Source organism: Canis aureus, chromosome 9 (genome assembly GCF_053574225.1).
Source record: "Canis aureus isolate CA01 chromosome 9, VMU_Caureus_v.1.0, whole genome shotgun sequence".
Classification (NCBI taxonomy): domain Eukaryota; kingdom Metazoa; phylum Chordata; class Mammalia; order Carnivora; family Canidae; genus Canis; species Canis aureus.
In genome coordinates this window covers 62870024-62889951 of record NC_135619.1, presented here as the reverse complement: position 1 = coordinate 62889951, position 19928 = coordinate 62870024, and the positions used below count along the sequence as shown (strand labels likewise).

Genomic DNA, 19928 nt, shown 5'->3' with positions numbered 1-19928 from the left:
CCCCCCGGGGGGAGCATCTGACAACATCTGGAGACATTTTCAATTGTCATGACTTGAGGAGGTGCTATAGTGGAATCTGGTGAGTAGAGACCAGAGATGCTGCTAAACATCCTGCAAGGCACAGGACATCCCCCAGTACAGCAGAGAATTATCCAGTCAAATATCACCACGGCTGAGATTGAGAAACCCCAGAAGCTATTTCCGCCCCCAGTTTTATGGTGAGATGATTGACATGCCTCACTGTATAGGTTTCCGGTGTACTGAAGAATGGTTCGAACATGTATTGTGAAGCAATTACTGCTGTGTTTGCTTGGCATCTAACTTCAAGTATAGATACAATAAAGGAAAAAAGCAAAAAGAGATAGAAAAATTTTTCCTTGTGGTGAGAACCCTCAAAATTCGCTCTCTTAACACCTTTCCTGTGTATCACACAGCTGGGTTAGCCAGAGTCATCATGCTGCACTTTACATCTCTAGTTTATGTATTTTATAACCTGAAGTTGGTCCTTTTTAAAATTTTTATTTATTTGTTTTAGAGAGAGAGAGAGAGGGTCAGAGAGAGCACATGAGTAAGGGGGAAGGGCAGAGGGAGAGGGATAAGCAGGCTCCGTCCCAAGACCCTGAGATCATGACCTGAGCCCAAGATAGATGCTTAACCGACAGAGCCACCCAGGCAACCCTGAAGCTTCTACTTTTTGACTACCTTCCTCTTCCACCTCTACCTTTGGCCTCTGATCTCTTTTACTACAAATTTTTCATTTTTGTTTTTGTTTTTTTAGATTCCACATATAAGTGAGACCATACAGCATTTGTCTTTCTCTGTCTGACTTGTTTTACTTAGCCTGATGCCATCAAGGTCCATTCATGTTCCACTGTATATATGTGACAGCTTCTTCATCTACTCCTCTGTTGATGGACACTCAGGTCTTGCCTATTGTAAATAATGCTGCTATGAGCGTGAGGGTGTGTATATTTTTTTAAGTTAATGTTTTTGGTTTTTTTGGACATATTCCCAGAAGTGGAATTACTGGATCATATGGTAGTTATATTTTTAATTTTTTGAGGATCTTCCATACTGTTTTCTATAGTGGCTGCACCAGTTTGCATTCCCACCAAGAGTGCGAGAGGGTTCCCTTTTCTGCACATCCTCTCCAGCATTTGTTGTCTCCTGTCTTTTTGGTGATGATCAGAATGGAGCTATCTGAAATATGTGAAAAATGGGAGCCCTAATGAGGCAAACGGAGGTCAGGGAAGTTTCCATGGCTATTCATCTTCTTTTAGTCTCTACGACTGTTCTAGAAGGATAGTCTTTTGTGCCCATTTATAGATGAGGAAACTGAGGCAGCAGGCAGCAAAGTTACATGCTCAAAGTCACCTAGAAGATCCAGGATTTACTAAAATCCTAGAAGAACTAGGAGTTACTCCTGGGCAGTCTGGCCATGTATTGTAGGCTTTTAACCACCACACATTCAAACAGAAACACAGACCGTGGGAGGAGGTTCATGATACAGGCCGTGCATACAGGGCATCCCAGTGGAGTGGGTGGCCTGTCGAGAGAGCTGCAGGTGATCAGTGTGGCTTGAGCTGAGAGGTATGGGGAGAGGTGCTAGATGAGGCTGGAGAGGCAAGTGGGCTGGATTTGGGAGCTGCCCCCCGAAACTTGCTTAGGAGTTGGGCTTTACGCCCCGAGAAGTGGGGAGTCATTGCAAAAGTTTACGCAACGCAGTGACATGATGAAAATTTTCTTTTGGAAAAAGAATTCTTTAGCAATGGGGACTTTGGGTTGGTGGAAGGAGAAATTGGAGGAAGGAAGAGCCACTAGAAGAACATCAGAGGTGAGAGATGCTGGGCACAGAGAAGGGGGCACATTTAAGAGAGTTCGACAAAGGAAAGTTGCAGATGACTCCTTTCCCTTCAGCAGGGATTTCTGGAGTGCTTGCTCAGTGCTCTGCACCCATTGCTTGTTCAAGCAGAGGCCCGGTGGGCAGCATTGCTGGAGATAGGCACCCAGGCTCTGCAGTTTCCCTTCCTATGTTAAATCTCTTTCCTGATTTCTGGCTGGGTGCCTTGGGAAATAGGAGAGTCACCCCAGGTCTCAGCTTCCCGCCTGTAAACAGGAGATGATGGTATTATTCATGTCCACCTGTTAGGGTGGTCTGCAGTTTAGTTACTTTTACTGTTGTGATTGCTATTATTCATTTGTTAGGGAAGGAAGAAAAAAGAAACCAGAAAGCTCCTACTAAAATATGTCCCTCCTCGAGGCCTACTGAGGGGAAAGAGAAGAAAGCTGCTAAATGCCCTTTGGGGTTTCAGTCCTAAATTTTCTAATTGACAAAATTTCTCAGTTTGCTTCTACTGTTAAAGCGTGAAGTCACCTTCACAGAAATTTCTGTGAATGCTGGCTCCGGCTGCTAACACCAGTGGGGCTGTGTCTTTATGGCTTGAGCCCGGGGAGGCAACATAGCAGTTTCCTATTCCATTTAGAGGGCTTACCATGGCCACCTAGGTCAGCATCTTTATCCCAAGCTTTGGTGGGGACGCTGATCTCTCCACAGATCTCTCTCTGTGCCAATCCCCCTCTCTTTCACTCACATTGTTGCTCATATAGTTTGGGAAACATTCCAGAAAACCTCAGAGACCCAGAAGCCTCAGGCAGCCCCCAAGGCGCAGGTCAGTGGAACAATAGGATGGCCATCAGGCCAAGGTGTAACTGAGTGAAAGGGCCTGTGTCCTCTGACTGAGGGCCTGGCTGCTGTTCATGCCCTGCTGAGGTGTGTGGATCTTCTAGTTTGATGCCCTGGGGCAAGCCACTTAACCAGAGCTGGGCCTCAGCAGTTCTACCCAGAGGGGACACATAAGAACCATCCATCTCTGCACTCTTGCCCCTGAGGCGACACGGGAGACTCTGCAGATGACTGTAACAGAGAGATTTCCTGCACAACTGTCTTAGTAATGAAAAATGGCTGCTGGTTTTTTGTTTTTGTTTTTGTTTTTTTGGTTGTTCACTTTCCTCTAGGCACTGTTCCAAGTGCTTCCATGTCTGAGCTCACTTAACCCTGGCAATAAGCTTACTACAGGTAGGTTCCATCTCTATCATTCCATTTTATGGATGAGAAAATAATTCTGAGAAGTACCTTGTGTGAGGTAAAAAACAATCAGTATATGGTTAAATGGGGATTTGAGCCTTGGGACGTCTGACTCTGAAGCCCATCGCTCTAACCATTGGGCTGTGCTTCTCACTTGCATAATTGCTGAGTTTCCCTTATAGCACATCTGGGCCTTTCCCGAAAGCTTTTACTCTGAGGAAAAGACTGGAGGGAGAAGGAAATATTTTTAAGGGTGTGTGGGCTGTCTGACCTGGTACCATAGGACTCGAAATGTGGATTGTTGTATTTTCAAGAAGGTGTCAACGAGAGGAAGGAGCATGGGTGTGAAAGTAGACTTGGTCCCTCACCCCACAGAACCTAAGGCTCCTCCTCCTAGGAAAGGATGGGACAGTCCCTCTCATTCAGAATATGGGGAGGAGGAAAGGGGTCGCCCACACAGAGCACCAGCAGAGTGCCTGACATCTACCTGGCGTGCAGGAAATAATATTTCCTTGAACTTGATTTGACAGCCACCCGATCTCAAGAACCTCTTTATCCTCACTGGGCTCTCTTGCCTCAATTGCTTATTTCCCTGTCCCTAGTACAATTGTCTTAGAAACTTCTGTTGTGGCTAGTCTTGGAGAAAGCAGTAACACGTTCATCTTCTGTAAACCTCAAAGAATAAAACCATGAGGTGGCTTCCCTCAATGATGAGGGGAGGAAACCATGCCTCAGCCTGGATGGATGATGATTTGTAGCAGTTTGTTTTTCAGGCTGTGAATGCTTAAATATTTTCAGACTTCGAAGTGTCTCCAGTGTAGCTTGTGGGATCACTTGGCTGTTTTCTCTCCAGGTAGTTGCCACATGGAAGGGCTGTAGTGTTGGATGAGGTGCCCACTAGGGGGGATATGGGAGTTTCCATTCTAAAGGCCTTGTACAATAAGGCCAGTACAACTGCAGGCAACAAGGATTCTTCTCTCATGGGAGGGCGACCCTGGGGGCAGCTGGTGTGGCACTCCTCAGAGTGAGCAGGCTACCTTGTGTCTGGAAAGTTGACTATTTTCCCCCGGCATACTTCTTTCAGACTTTGCTTTGGCGAGTTACTTCTCAGAACCCTCTTGACCTTAGCGTGGCCACTTTCTATTCATGTTAATCTCTTTATCTGAAGAAAACCTCAAGCTTTCATCTGCCTGGTGTGGGCTGGGTCTGGAATTTCCTAGAAGTATGAGCCTTTGTGTGTGTATGAGGGTCCCTTCTCATCCTGCTATGTCTCCTCTTCCTTGACTGATTCATGCCTTTTTATGTTGGTCAACAGGACCTCTGCTACTGGTTTTCATTTAATGATCTCTTGGGGATTTTTATTCTTTGCTAGCAAGTGATTAGAGTCTTAGATACTTTACTCAGTACTCTAGCATATGGATTCATTTCACTGGCTCTGCTCTTTGGGCCCGGCTCCACCATAATTTGGTGTGACATGATTTCATTTAAGATACGAGCAGCTGTATGGGAGGCTGTGTTGTGTCCTCGGTGTGGACCTTTAATGTTGTATGGTGACCAATACCGCTATTCTGCAGATAAGGGAGGGCCAGAGATCAGGAGCTTCCAAACTGTTTTCTCTAGAAGTAGGAGATGTTGGTTAATTTGCATGAGCCATGAACATTTTCCGAGGCCATGACATTTACCATTCCCTTCTACCACGCCCCAAATCCCTTACTCAATTACTCACTTAGTCACTCAATCATTCAACAAATTTACTGATTTCCTGCTGTGTGCCAACTTTAGTGCTAAGTCCTGGGGACATGATGGTGAATAAAAGGTGAACATATAGTCCCTGACCCTCTTGGAGTTTCTAGCTAGGATGACCAAACATCCCAGGTTTCATGGTTCTGGAATAATTGTTAATGGCAGCCCTTTCTCTCTCAAAATTGTTCTGATTTGAAAGATGAATTGTATGGTTACCCTACGGATAGGTAACCCTTGTGCATGTAATTGCACAAATCAGGATAAACAAAACCATGATGAATGCTGCAGAGAAGGAGCCAGGTGGTGCATCAGCAGGAGAATTGACATAGGGGTTTGGGGATTCTGGGTGGGGGAGCTGAATGCCCAGGCCTGTAGTGGAAGGACACCCAGGATGTCTGAGGACTTGAGAGAAGAGGATCATGTATGGCCAAAGGGGAGTTAGTAAGGGGAACCTGGTAGGCAATTAGCCAGGGAGCAGGTGGACAGGCCATGCAGGGCTTTATCCTGAGAGTGCTGGGAAGCTATGCTCCTTCAGGCAGCAGGGTAGTATGATCTGGTCAGTCAGCACATGGCCATTTTGGTCCCTTACATAAATCCAAAGGATGGCAAGAGTCAAGAGCTGGTTTTAAACCATTCATTCATTCAGTGATCACATTTATGGCGTGCGAACGATGGCACTCTGCTAAGTGTTGTGTTCTGGATTCCTGAACTGATTTACCTTCAGAGGGGGCCAGACTCAAGTCCTAGGGGAGGCCTTCGTGTACCCTCCATGGCAGGCAGTGCCTGCTTGACCCCATAGCACTGACATGTGCCTCTACCCTTAGTAGACATTTTTTTTTTAAGATTTTATTTATTTATTCATGAGAGACACACACAGAGAGAGGCAGAGACACAGGCAGAGGGAGAAGCAGGCCCCACGCAGGGAGCCTGACGCGGGACCCGATCCCGGGTATCCAGGATCACACCCTGGGCCGAGGGTAGCAGTAAACCGCTGAGCCACCCGGGGTGCCCAATAGACACTATTTGAGTGAACATTATTTTTCTCATCTCTCTCTTTCCCACTTAGGTCTTCCAGATTGACTCTTTTATCCCATATATCCCTCGTGCCATATATCCCTTCTAAGCCATAGAAGATGCTTGAGTTTCGAGGACTGAATGAATAGGGTGTTTTAGATCTGTTTTGGAGACCAAGAGCCTTTTGTTTAAAACCTTTGCAGAAGCAAAGCAGAAAGTTATTTTGTTTCTGGGCAACAGAAGTTCTTTCTTTTCAGTCTGGTTGTCAAGGTACTTCTCTCAAATCAGCTTTCCGTCTAAATTTTTCTGCATGAGCAGATTCCCCTGGTGTTCTTAACCTCTGAAGCTTTACATATCTAGAAACACAATGATTGAAGGGAAGCATGGTACCCAAGGCACCGATTCAGCAGTCAGTGGAAATCCTTGCTGTGATCAGAGTGCAAAGCCAGCTAAGCCTTCTCCTTCCCAACCCTGAGCCATCCCTTCTTCCAAGCAGCCTTTTGTGCAAGAAGTTTAGGCCACAGCTGAGGCAGCAGGTGACCTCTGTTGAGTGCAGGGTTGGGTCTTTTGTGCCTAAGGACACAGGTCTGACAATGTGAAGTGACTCCTCCCCATTTTTACCCAGAAATCAGAGGCACTGCCCTCTCTCCAGCGAAGCAGTCATGCAGAAGATTGTTCAATGCATGCAAGATCGGGCCTGCAGCCCTTGGCCTGTCTCTACAGGCCCCCACTTCATTATTATTATTGTTTTTATCCCTGAGGCTGTGATTCCCTGACTGTTTAGTGAAGGTCTAAAGCTTTTGAGCCAGAAATTAAAGAGCTAATGGAAATTGGCATGCCTCTGGAAAAATGAAGTTGCAAATGAGGATTGTGTCCCCCACAAAAAACTCCCATAAAAATAAAACACAAAATCCAGAAATGAGCGGGGTATATGGTGTCCACATTTCTATACAAATGTACGTGTGTTTTGTTCTTATTTAAAATGAATAAAAAATCTTACTTAATGAAGTTTTGATGGTTGTCATGTGGCTTGTATGATAATTTTCCATATTTACAATAAAACATTTTCATTAACTGAATTCTTGTCTTGAAGCAGGTGCTGTGTTTGGCTCCAGTGATTAGAAAAAAATAACAAAAGATGCAAGATGCCCACTCCCTGTCCTCCAGAAGCTTCCAGGCTGGTATTAGTTTTATCACAAGCCAACACCTGCCTGGTGTTTACTGTGACCAGGCCCTGCCCTAAATACTTCATTATTTAATGTTTACAGTGATCCTTTGAGGCAGGGACAAGCAACCGAAGGGAGGAGTTAAATAACATGCCCAAGCTCAATGGAGAGGAATGGGGATAGCCACAGCTCATGGTCTTAAACAAGTGGCTTTCCTTGCTACCACTAGTTAATTCTTCGGTCGTGGTAATGTTCTAAACCTCAAATCATGGGGCGCCTGGATGGCTCAGTCATTTCGGTGACCAACTCTTGGTTTCAGCTCAGGTCATGATCTCAGGGTGGTGAGATCAAGCCCCACATCAGGCTCCATACTCAGTGGGGAGTCTGCTCCAGAATTCTCTCTCCCTCTGCCCTTCCCCTACCCCTATCCTCCACCCTTACTGGCATGCACACATACTCTTTCTCGCTCATGCTGTCTCTCTCCCTCTCCCTCTCTCTCTCTCTCTCTCTCTCTCAAAGAAAGAAATAATCTTTAAAAAAAGACTTGATCTAAAAAATAAAAATCTATTATCACCTGAATATACACTAATGACTAATCTATCTAAATATTGTCATGTGGGATCAAGCCACATTCGAGGGGAGCCCTTTCACCTTCCAAATTGCGCCTTACAATATAGAATTAATTCTCTCTCTCTCTCTCTCTCTCTCTTTCTCTCTCTCTCTGACTACATAGAACAATGAAAAAAGAGAAATTTTAAACCATGAGGGAAGCATCAAGCCCATAAGGAATTGCCTCATCACAAGGGTTAACTGCATTATTCTGTGCACTGGCAAGTGCTCAGTAAGGATTCCTGTTCTTATTAATATTACTATATATGAAATGACAAGGTGCACCACTCAAAGCTTTACATACATTACAAAATATCCCAACAAGGACACTGCAGGGAAAGGTTTCCTCACCTTATAGATGAAGACACCGAGACTCAGAGAATCTGAGTAATGTGCATAGGCTGAATGTTTGCTTCTTTATCCACAAGCTTTCTCTGTTGCAAGACTAAGTGCTGATGGGGGTTGTGCTCTCACCTCGGCACTGAAGCAGAGGCTTCTTGGAATCTGCCACAGAACTGCCTTGCCAGGGGTGGCTCCAGAATTCCTCTGATACACTCCTGCTATTGGAAATATTGGGATGTGGTCTCGCACTTGGATGTAAAATTACCCCTCCCCTGCTCTAAAATATTTATATGAGGAATGCTTCTGAAGCCGGAGAAATAAAAGGCAACTGTGGCCAACAAATTAATATCACACTTCCATTTCTTACCTGAAGCTCTTCTGCCATAGATGGGGAAGGAAGTGGGAGGACGTCCTGCCCTGTTGTTGGGGTTTTGAATCATTAGGGGTATTTGTGAGTTGTAATGAATGTGCTCTGCCAATTGCCTCTCTTGGCCTCACAGGGTTTGTGGCTTCCCTTTTGTCCATTAAGGGCTAAAAGTGTGCTCCCTTTTAATACATTTATGAAGTCACTTTTCATACCCACCCCTTCATCCTGCCTCAACCTCTCTGGCTAAATATTTACCTCGTAGACCCCCTTTGCTGACTGTGCCCTCTCGGGACTAAGAATGTGGTCAACACAGACCAGCCTTGGGTTCTCAGACGAGGCCATTTCCTTTTGTCTGTGTGGTATAAGCTATTAGTAGAGTGACCATATGCCCTGCATTCCACCTGTCTTGTGGTCCCAGCATGCTTATCACAGAGCCCCTCTTGACTCAGCAAGTGTCCTGGGTTTGACCATGGGTAAAATGATCACTCGGGCCATTAGTGTCCACGCGTATGGCTCTCATCGGCTGTGTTCATCAGCCAGTCTCAGACAAGCAGACTGATGATTGCTCTACCTTTGCTTGTTTTTCTTTTTGGTGCCATATAAGGCAACAGAGAAACAGATTATCTCACTGAGTACACAGATCATCAGAGAAAAGCCACAGACAGTTAGTGGTCCCCTGTGGGTCATCATTCATCCCACTGTAGTGCTAACACTTCTGGTGGTATCTTGCACCATCTGAAACAGTGATTTGGGCAGCTTGGCATTGCCTTATGGGATTATAGCACTGAGGAAAGCTGGTGGGGGGCCTCCAAGCCATATCTTTCCTTCCTCTCTTCCTATAGGCCTCAGACCCACCTCACTTTCAGAGTGGCTGCAGTTTCTCCATTATACCTTTCGGGTGGTCCTAACACCCCTACCCGGGGGTGGTGGTGGCAGGATGGGGGAGAGGGAGACAGACTCATTTTTATCTGTCCTCCAGTTTTACTGAGATATGATTGATATATGATATGTAAGCTTAAGGTGTATGATATATTGGTTTGGTACATTTATATATTGCAAGCTGATTACTATTATGGAGTTACATTATACCTTCATCATGTCACATAATTATAATTTCTTTTCCTTTTTTTTTTTTTTTGTGGTGAGTGTACTTAAGATCTGTTCTCTTAGCTGCTTTCAAGGGTGTAGTGCAGTATCACTAGCTGTGATCACAATGCTATACATTAGGTCCTCAGAACTTACTCATCTTATAAAGGAAAGTTTGTCCTCTTTGACCAACATCGCCCCATTTCTCTCACCCCCGGCCCCTGGTAGCTGCCATTCTTTTTTAGATTTTGCTTGCCATGTTCAAGTTAGCTCCCTACCTTCTTTTTTTAAAAAAAAAAAAAAAAAAAGAACTGTTATATTTCTTTTTGTGGGGTTATTTTCTATTGTTTCTCTGCTTTTACAAAGAAGTAAATTGCATGGGCCTAAGTTTATTACTTTAGTTTGTTTATTTGTTTATTATTGATTTGAACATTCACTCATGGGTTGTTTCCTGGGTAGTTGGGTGAGTAATGGACATTCCAACTGAGAGGCTGAAAAGGAAGTTCAAGGAGTGGAATTAAATGTTACAGTAATGCTCTCTTATCTAGAGTGTCTTTCCCCTGGAGCTTGAAGCTCTTACATCACATTCAGAATGATTTCTTTTTGGATCCTTCTAAGACCTCATATTGGTTGAACTTGTAAGTGAACATACAATACTCATCGGGTCTGAGATTGTGGCCTAACATCATGCTGCTGTTGGTTCTATCTGCTCCCTATAACTGATCTTTTAAGTGATGCAGTACACAGCTCAGATGCATCATTTCATTATCTATGTGCTCAGACATTTCTGATGGGCTGGCTTATCTTCACTTTCGCAGTCTGAATGCCAAGAAAAGACAAAACAACACATGAAAGCAAACACATTTAATTGTAAAATGTTTTACTTGAGCTCAATTAAGATCATTAGAAAATACTTTAAAAAATTAATAAAGTTGGAACTGTGAACTCAATCAGAAATATCCGTATTGAGTTAAAAATGATGTTATTAATTCAAGTGATAGTCTGTTTCTTTTTTTTAATAATAAATTTATTTTTTATTGGTGTTCAATTTACCAACATACAGAATAACACCCAGTGCTCATCCCGTCAAGTGCCCCCCTCAGTGCCCATCACCCATTCATCCCCACCCCCCGCCCTCCTCCCCTGATAGTCTGTTTCAACTGGATTTTCTCTCTGTGTGTATAGGCCAAGTTTGCCAGTTCATTTTAATTCTGGTGGTTTGCCCCAGATCTAGACAGAATAATCAAACCTGGTTCCTGGACTTGGGGATTGTCCAAACCCGAGGGCTTGGTGACTTGTTGGAGAGCTTTCTTCTTGCTTTAGGTTCCAATTCTCGTCCTGGCCCCACTATACCCTTAAGAGCCACAAAACCACTTCCTTGAGATATTTGCTCGTGTAGCCCACTCTACTGTAGATTTGGGAAAGTGATAGAGGGATTTACGTCACAGATACACATAAAGTTAAAGTTGGGTGCTGTGTGGACCTGCTCTTCAATTCCCCGGCTCTGCTATAGCTGAGTCCGAAGCTCCCATGTGTCAACGGACACTAGTTTCTCACTCTTTCCTCCTTGTCTTCTTGTTTTTCAGGGCTTTCACTCTTTATTCTGTTCCTTCCTTCTCAGGGTATAAAATCAGTCTCCATGTTTATTTACCTTTTAATTTAATTTAATTTTTAAAAAAGATTTTATTTATTTGTTTATTTGAGAGAGAGAGAGAGAGAGAGAAGAGAGAGTAAGTGAGCATGAGCAGAAGGAACGGGAGGCAGAGGGAGAGGGAGAAACAGATTCCTTGCTGAGCAAGGAGACCGACATGGGGCTCTCTGATCCCGGACCCTGGGATCATGACCAGAGCTGAAGGATGGAGCCACCTAGGCGCCCCTTTAATTTTATTTTAAATGCAGAGCAGTTAAGCTCTCACCAGCTCCAACAGCCAAATGAAGTTTGGTGCCTGCATTTACATGTTTAAGGATGTAGACTAATTAGAAACGATCCTTCGAGAGGTGTGTCTACCTACATTCTTGGGCAGTGGCTGTCTTCCTCCTCATTTCTGTCTAGAGGTGAGCATGGTGGTGGGGAGAGAGGAGTGCCACACATAGAGGAGAGGTCAAAAACCATGGCTTGGACCCAGTCCAGATTTGAATTCTGGCTTCACTTCCTGGCTATGTGGCCTAGGGCAAGTTCCTTGACTTTCCTGAGCCTGGTTCCCTTATCTCTAATGTGGGGATAATAGAACTTTCTTGCAAATTGCAGAAAGATAACACTTCTAAAGCACCTGGATAAGCGCAGGAACTCAACAAAATGTTAATTTCCCTCCCCTCTCAACCTCAACTGACAAATGCTTTCCTTGAGGGCTACATATATAAACATTAAATATTTATAATTGCATAATTCAAAAAAAAAAGCTTAAAAAGGAATCTTACTCTGGGTGTTTTTGATGAAACAAATAATCATCCCCACTTGTCTTTGCTGCAAATCTGTACTTTTAGGTACAGCTTATGACACTTATGTGCATTTCTCAGCACAGTGAGACTTGATTGAACCCCTCCAACTCTCTATGTAGCTTCAGAGACACTGGAAATATTAGGTATTGATCGTGTGATTTGAACCCAATTAAGTGGCTGAGGCTTAGAGCTGTCCCCAGGGTATTCCTTGCAGGTGGATTTGGCAGAGCTGAATAGGTAACGAGAACATAAGCACTAGTTAAGGCTTGTGCTTTGGTCTGATGGCACTCACACAGCGCAGTGAAAATGGATATTTTGCCAGCAGAAAGGACTTGCCATCTGTCTTCCTCTAAAGCAGAGCAGACCGTAGCCTCTGATGAGTAAGTGATAGTTGTCAATTAGGTCAGGTAGACATGGGCTAAGACAGCTGGTACACATCCCGTGCGGCCGGATTTTAAATCCTGGGGTGCCAGGGTTTATTTTAGAAAGAGCATCCAGTGTGGTAGCTCATATTCCTGGGGGCAGGAAAAAAATAAACTTTAACAGAAAAGATTTTTTTTTTTTCCTATGGCCCAGTCTGTTGCCTGGGGGTCTGCCAAATTGAGTCCACGGCATGTTTTGGTCTAACCTGTGAACTAAGAATGGCGTTTGCATATTTGAAGCTTTGTAAGTGGAAAAGAAAAGAAAAACATGCAACAGAAATCGTATGTGGCCCACAAAGCCTTAAATATTGACTATCTGGCCCTTGCAGAAAAAGATCACCAATGCCGAGTCAAGAGAGTTTGAAATATCTGAGGTTAAGGAAGGCAAGAGGTAATGATGATTCACTTTTCTTGGTTAACCTGACTTGTGGCAAACGGTGTGCCTGTCCTAACAAAGCTTCATGGTCGTTGTTCAGGATAAATACAATCGCATTTCAGGATTTAATTGTGTCCCGTTGTCTCCACATGGGGTCATCCCAACTTTGTCCAGGGACCAGTATCTCTATTTGTTGTTTCAGAAGTAGCTCATATGTCTGTCACCTCCCTCTAAAGGGCTCACCTGTCATTTCCTCATCACAGCTCACTTGCTTCAGGATTCTTCCTACACTGTCCCCTGGCCTGAGAGGAGTCAGCAGGGGCCAGCTCAGAAAGGGCTGCTCACGTATTTTCCACCTTAGTCTGCACAGGCGGAGTCCAGGCAAGGATTTTCAGCTGGGGAGTATGTGATCAAAAACAAATTAAATATACGTGGTGCAAAAGTATGAGCTCTGGGAAGCAGGTATCTGTGGGGGCTGCAGTATATGGATTGACCTCCTGGAAGGAGTGAGGCCTGGATTGGACACTGCAGGATAGGCACGATTGGGGAAGGGCATAAGCAAAGTTCCAGAGGTAGAAGGGGGTGTCTCATGGAATGTCCTTCCTCACGTTGGAGCTTTTCCAGTAGTGCGAAATGAGGTTGGATCATCAGTGTGGCCAATTTATGTGAATTGAAGGTGTATGGAATTCCAAATCCCTCAGCCAGTGAGGAGTTATTGTCACTTTTTTAAAAAAGAGCAGTGTGTGTGTGTGTGTGTGTGTGTGTGTCTGTGTGTCTGTGTGTCTGTGTGCTGAGGGGGCAGGGGTTGTCAAATGACAGTCATGAAATTGGTACTACTTGTTACCCTCTAACTCCGTGCTGGGCACTGAGCTGAGGGCATTACACAGACCATCTCATTTAATCCTCAAAACTCTGAAAAAAAAAAAATCCTCAGAACTCTGTGGGGAGAGGTATTATCCCTGGTTTGCAAATGAGAACATTTGCATTTACAGAGGTTAAAATAACTTGTCTTCAGTTCTGAAGTTAATAGTGGGCAGAGCCTTGCTGGTCTGATCCGGGAGCCCAAGCTCTCACCTCCTGCCATTCCGAAACAAGCTGGCGTAAAACACTTTAACAAAAACAGAAAAGGGAATAATGAAAAGCAACTGAGAGCCTGCCTTCCAGGAATGACATTTTGGGTGACAATCCTTCTAGACATCTTTCTATGTATATACACAGTGATATGTATGCATTTTGCATAACCCATGCCCAGATTGCCTAAATCCTGTGCCTGCAAATTTCACATAAATGGCACCACACTAAATATTCTAGTTTTCTCCCCCATCCCCCCCTTAAACCACTTTTAAAATTTTCCTAAATGGGCATATGTTGTCACTGCACCCACATTTGTGTAACCAGTCCCCTCTGGATCATTTCAGTTTCTTTTCTTTTCCTTTTTTTCTTTTAAGATTTATTTATTTATTTGAGAGAGTGAGAGTGAGAGGGAGAGCATGTGTGAGAGCAGGGGGAAGGTGGGTGTGGAGGGTGGGGGTGGGAGGCCCAGCGGGCTAGACATAGAGAAGAGTCTCCAGCTGACTCCCTGCTGACTGCAGCGCCCAACTCAGGGTTCCAGCTCATGACCCTGAGGTCACGACCCAAGCTGAAACCAAGAGTCAGACACTCAACTAACTGAGCCACTCAGGTGCCCCAATCATTTCAGTTTCTTGAGGAAGGAAAAAATTTGAGAGCTTTTTTTTTTTTTTTTTTTTTTTTAAGCTTTTTAACTGAATCTCCTGCTTTCTCGCTCTCTTTGCAGCATGCCCTTGACGCTGACAACGCAGGAGTAAGTCCGATAGGAAACTCTTCCAACAACAGCAGTCACTGGGACCTTGGAAGTGCCTTTTTCTTTGCTGGGACTGTCATCACCACCATAGGTATCCGTTCGTTTGCTAATATCTTTTCCTCTGGGGGCCAGCCAGAGAAACAGTGCTGTCAACCTTTGGTCCTAGAACCATGGCAGCTTGAGTGTGGAAGGAGGCTCATGGAACACGGTCAGATAACTGTGGTAGTTGTTGTAGTGGCTCTCCCTATAAGGCAAAGCAGACTAAGGGGTTTCACTTCTCAAAATGAGAGGCGAGAGAGCCTCTAGTTTGAAAGGACCTAATGAAATGGTCAGAGTGGAGAATCAAAAGATGGAGTGGCCAGTGGAGCTCAAATTCCCTTTTACAAATTGTACTTTTTACTAAGGTTGCCTATGAGAGAACCCCAGAGTTCTACAAAGTTTGTTACGAATGCAGCCAGTCTGCTCCTCCCCAGTGGTGGCCGGTCCCTACCTCCCCTGGGGCAACCACGCTTATCTCTTCTGATTGATTTTTTTGATATTCATTTCCTTGTTTTTGTTAGGGATTATTTTTTGACTTCTGATTGTGGAAGGTGAGAAATTACAGTAGTTTCCCCCCCCCCCCCACACACACCTCACCCAACCTCATCCACACTTTTGCTCTGTGGTTTCATTCACTCTCGGTCACCTGTGGTCCGGAAGTGGATGATCTCCCTTCTGATGCATCATCAGAAGATGACTAGTGTGGCCTCATGCTAAGTCACAATGCCTGTGTCCTTCACCTCACCCCATCTCATCACGTAGGCATTTTTTCATCTCACAGCATCACAGGAAGAGGAAGAGCAAGTACGGTACAATACGGTATTTTGAGAGACATTCACAAGACTTTTATGACAGTATATTATCATAATTGTTCTATTTTGTTATTAGCTATTGTTGTTAATCTCTTCCTGTGCCTAATGTGTAAATTAAACTTTATCATAGGGATATATGTATAGGAAAAAACGTGGTATATGTAGGGTTTAGTACCATCGGTGGTTTCAGGCACCATTGGGGTCTTGGAACATATCCCCTGCAGATAAGGGGGGATGTCTGTAGTTCTCTTTCTTCCTCCCTGCCCCACCGAAGAGGGCTCTCTTCCCATCTTCCTATCTTCCCAATATAGCTTGATTAGATTAACAGTGAATGTTTGCATGATTTTGACCAGGGAAATGCTCTTTATAACTGATCCTGTAGTGATCTCTGATGACTTCTTTCCTACACTGATTTTTGTCTTACTATATCTATGTGTGTCTTTTTTTCTGATTCTTGGAGAGTTTTATATTTTTGTGTTGGGGGTTAACTTCATAATCATACATAAGAAACTTAGTTTCCCTTCTTCAAGCAGTATTTATTAGTTCCCTATCATAGGGGATGACACCTCTTCTTCTCTCCATGCAATTTTAGTTGACACCATCCTTTTAATGTTTACTTTTAAATGATTAAATATGCTTACAGTTCTATTCGGTGATTTGCTCACTTCAAATGGTAACTCTTGGCTCTCAGCTATTACATATCATGCAATCAGTGAACTTACTCAGCATCTCAACTTCTTTGGCCCTTGGGCTGTCGATGATTACTCATGGTATCACTCTGTAATGTCAGGGTATATGGTTTACATTCTGTTCTGTTACCCTGACACTTATATTTGTTTTAGTCATCGTTCCATGGTTACATATTGTCACTGTTCTTCTCTAGTCTTTCTGTGGTTTTGCCCATCATCACTTGCTCAGTGGAAACTCATCTTTAAGTAGTTGCCTTAAGAATGGCTCATGGGAGCAATGTTCCTTGAGTCTTTACATTGCTCAAAATGGCAGCCTTATTCTCAAGGGGCAGTGTTGCTGGAATTGAAATTCTTTTTTTTTTTTTTAAGATTTTATTTATTTATTCATGAGAGACACACACACATACACACACACACAGAGGCAGAGACACAGGCAGAGGGAGAAGCAGGCTCTCTGCGGGGCACCCTATGCAGGACTCAATCCCAGGACCTGGGATCACGATCTGAGCTGAAGGCAGACGCTCAACCACTGAGCCACCCAAGTGCCCCTGGAAATGAAATGCTTGACTCACATTTTCTTTTGGAGAAAGAAAAACACATCTTCTGAGTGATAGCCCACTCTTTTCTGATATCTGTGCTGCTGTGGAGAAACCTGACACCAGCCCAGTTTTACTCCCATTTGTAAATGATTTGACCTTTTTTGTTTGGCTACTCAAAAGGTCATTTATCTTCGGTCTGATAATACTAGTAGGTTTTGTTCCTTTCAGCAAAGTGTTTTTGATTGTCATCTTTAAACATGTTCTCTGCCATATGGTTTGGTTCTGTTCTTTGGGGATTCTGACTGTACGTATATTGTCACTTCTTTGCCTGTCTTCTGTGTTTGCCGTTTTGCCCTTTGCTTCTTTTTAACTCATAACATGTGACTTCCATTTTGTTCATTTTACCTTCTCTATTCCTTTCCTGTTTTTGCACAGTGCCTATTTTGCTGCGTGCTCCTTCCAATTTTATTTTCATTTTTGTGATCATCAGGGGACTTTTTTCCCTTTGTGTTTCTTTCCTGAATTCCATTAGCTCACATTCCATTTTCCCTTGTTATCTTTCTGATTCTTTCCTGATTTCTTGCTTCTATGCTTTGTGGTTTTACTGTGATGGTTCTTGGGAGTGATTACTTCATAGTTGGTCACACTTTTCATCTGGTTGGGGCAGTATTTTTCTGCTCAGTGTCTTTCATCCATTGGTGAGGTTTGCTGCTCCTTCCACAGTTTTGAAAAAAAATAGAAGCTTTATATTTATGCTGGGCTGATTTCCTTTTTAAATTCTTGATACCCAACAAACTGGATTTGCCTGATCCAGCTATCTGGCAAGTGATTCTGTGGGGCTGGAGAGAGGAGAGCCGGGAGAGGTAGGGTAACCTCCCAGGTAGTGCATTCTCAACTCTCCGCTTTTCTGTTGCCAAAGAGAGAGAGGGTTTCCTGCAAATGTGACCCATCTATGTTATTCTCTGTTTAGTCCTGCCTCTTTAATCTTTCTGGACAAGATCAAGTACAAGGGGGCTTCTGCTGCTCTCTCTCTTCACCCTGTTTTTTATACTTGGTGCAAACAAGGATATCTCTTTTGAAGTTCAGAATGAGACCCTTACCTTCATAATTGGATTTTTGCTGGCACTTTCTGGGATTTCCCACTGATGGGGTCTTTCTTCCTTCTCTGTGTTTCCTTTCTTTCTTTTTTTTTTCCCATACGGCATCCGTCTAACTCTTTTAGTAATCCTTATACATATGAGGGAAGATATCAATAAGATTCCTTTCCCAGTTCTGCTGAAAGTGAGAGTTTTCTGCCCCTCTACAAAAATATAGTCACACTGTAATAAAAATCCTCATTCTAAGGAATGGGAGACACAGCATTGAGAGAGGCCCCTCTGCCATCGAGGTGGGACAATCTCATCATTAACATCTTTTATGCTTTCTGGGAGGACCTCCCTCATCTGTTGCTCTCTGAGGTGCAGCTATGCCTTCTGGAAGTTTCTTCCCTCTCCATTACCCTTCATGACTACCTCTTTTTTTTTTTTTTTTTTAAGGTATTTATTTATTTATTTGTGATAGTCACAGAGAGAGAGAGAGGCAGAGACACAGGCAGAGGGAGAAGCAGGCTCCATGCACCGGGAGCCCGACGTGGGATTCGATCCCGGGTCTCCAGGATCGCGCCCTGGGCCAAAGGCAGGCGCCAAACCGCTGCGCCATCCAGGGATCCCTCATGACTACCTCTTATGTGGCTGTTGGATAGTGTGCCCTCCTTGGAGGATATACATCTTTGATGATCTACTTCCTATTGGTGCAAGTTTCAGAGGCTGAGGATTGTTTTATTATTTGTTTGTTTGTTTATTTATTTATTTATTTATTTGAGAGAGAGACAGAAATAGCCACAGAGATAGTGAGAGAGAGCATGAGTGGGGTGGAGAGGGAGAAGTAGGGAGCCTGACTTGGGGCTCGATCCCAGGACTCTGAGATGATGACCTGAGCTGAAGGCAGACGCTTAACCAACTGAGCCGTCCAGGTGCCCCTAAGCATTGTTTTAGAGGCACAGGCTTTTGCTGCTGTTTTTAGACCTTGCCTTTAGGACCTGTGTTGTTTCTGCATTGGTGTGTTCAAGGATGTTGTATGCAATAAGAAAATTCGGGATGAAAGAGATTTAGCATTTCAGCTCCTAGCAAAGGAAGCAGGGTGGTCTAGAACCATTTGATATAAGGGCAAAAATTGCTATAAAACTCAATGGCACCCAGGAGCATCACTGTAGTGGCTCAGAGAAGACCAGTGTTGGGTTAAATTGTGTTCATCAGTCTGGTTACTAAGATGGAGAAATGTATTATGCATTTTAGGAGGGTTTATAGTAAAATAATTAAAACTAAGGAAGTCTGGGCCACTTCAAGAGGTGCATTTTGGAAAATGCACTCCAGTATCCAGTGTTGGATCCATGGGACATTAGTATATGTTAAAGAAGACAGAAAAAGGAAAATCCTAATTTTCTTGGTTTATAAAATGGTTAAATCAGTGATCTGTAGGATGCACTTAAAAAAACTATAGCTATGTTGGAATGCACACTGATGTTATTTATTGTGTCAACTTGTTAGGATCCCAGGGGCTTGGTTTATTCATGACCTTATATGATGGGAAGTGGTGGTTCCATCTGCCTAATGAGAAATATTTGATACGTAACATTCGCTGCCCTTTTTAACGTGTGTATGCTGGAATCTTTGAGTTTGTGTAAATCACTCTTAGTCCTTGGTTTCTGCTGCTTGGTATCCATACACTTATACACCCTCGTCTCCTGATAATAAGTTCCTGAGTGGTCCCCTTCCATATGCTTGGCCTCTAGGTCTCAGGGAATGAATCACCTTTTCTAGACCAAGAAACCTAGTGCTTTGCATGTGTCTGGTCACAGTTCTTGGTTTAGAGGTGGATGTGAGATCTAGATTAAGCCAATAAGAAACCCAGTCCCTGGGCTTTTGCTTATCCTTTGGAGGAAGTGACTTCCTCTCTTTCTCCGTGGAGGTAAATCTGGAAAGAGATAGGCCCAAGATGCTGCAGTCATGTTTTTGGCTAGAATTCAGATAAACTAAAGAAGCAGCAGAAGAAAAGCAGAGTGATAAATGGGGTTCTGCTAACATCTTTTGAACTTTGGGTGAAGCTACCCTCTAAGTGTTAGGAAATAAATGTTAAATCCCTTATTTACTGGGGGCAGTGCATTTCTGTTTTTGTTTAAGCTAGACTGCATTGGGTTTTCTGTTACCTAAAACTGAAAAAAATCTTAAGTAATACACATTAATGGGTCAGAGATCACAGAAGGTCCGTAAGTGTCCTCTGACCTCAATGGCCTGTGTCTGACTCTGCTGGCAACTGCAGTTTCAGGGGGTATCCCCCACT

At 43.8% G+C, this 19928-nt stretch overlaps 1 protein-coding gene across 2 annotated transcripts in view; it reads left to right on the top strand.

Annotated features, from left to right (window-relative positions):
- Positions 1-19928, top strand: part of KCNK10 (potassium two pore domain channel subfamily K member 10) — a 130447-nt gene that overhangs the window by 62202 nt on the left and 48317 nt on the right. For both annotated transcript variants that reach the window (XM_077910273.1, XM_077910274.1), the window contains exon 3: positions 14445-14562. In XM_077910273.1, the coding sequence (XP_077766399.1) occupies positions 14445-14562 (118 nt within the window). The remainder of the gene's footprint in view (positions 1-14444; positions 14563-19928) is intronic.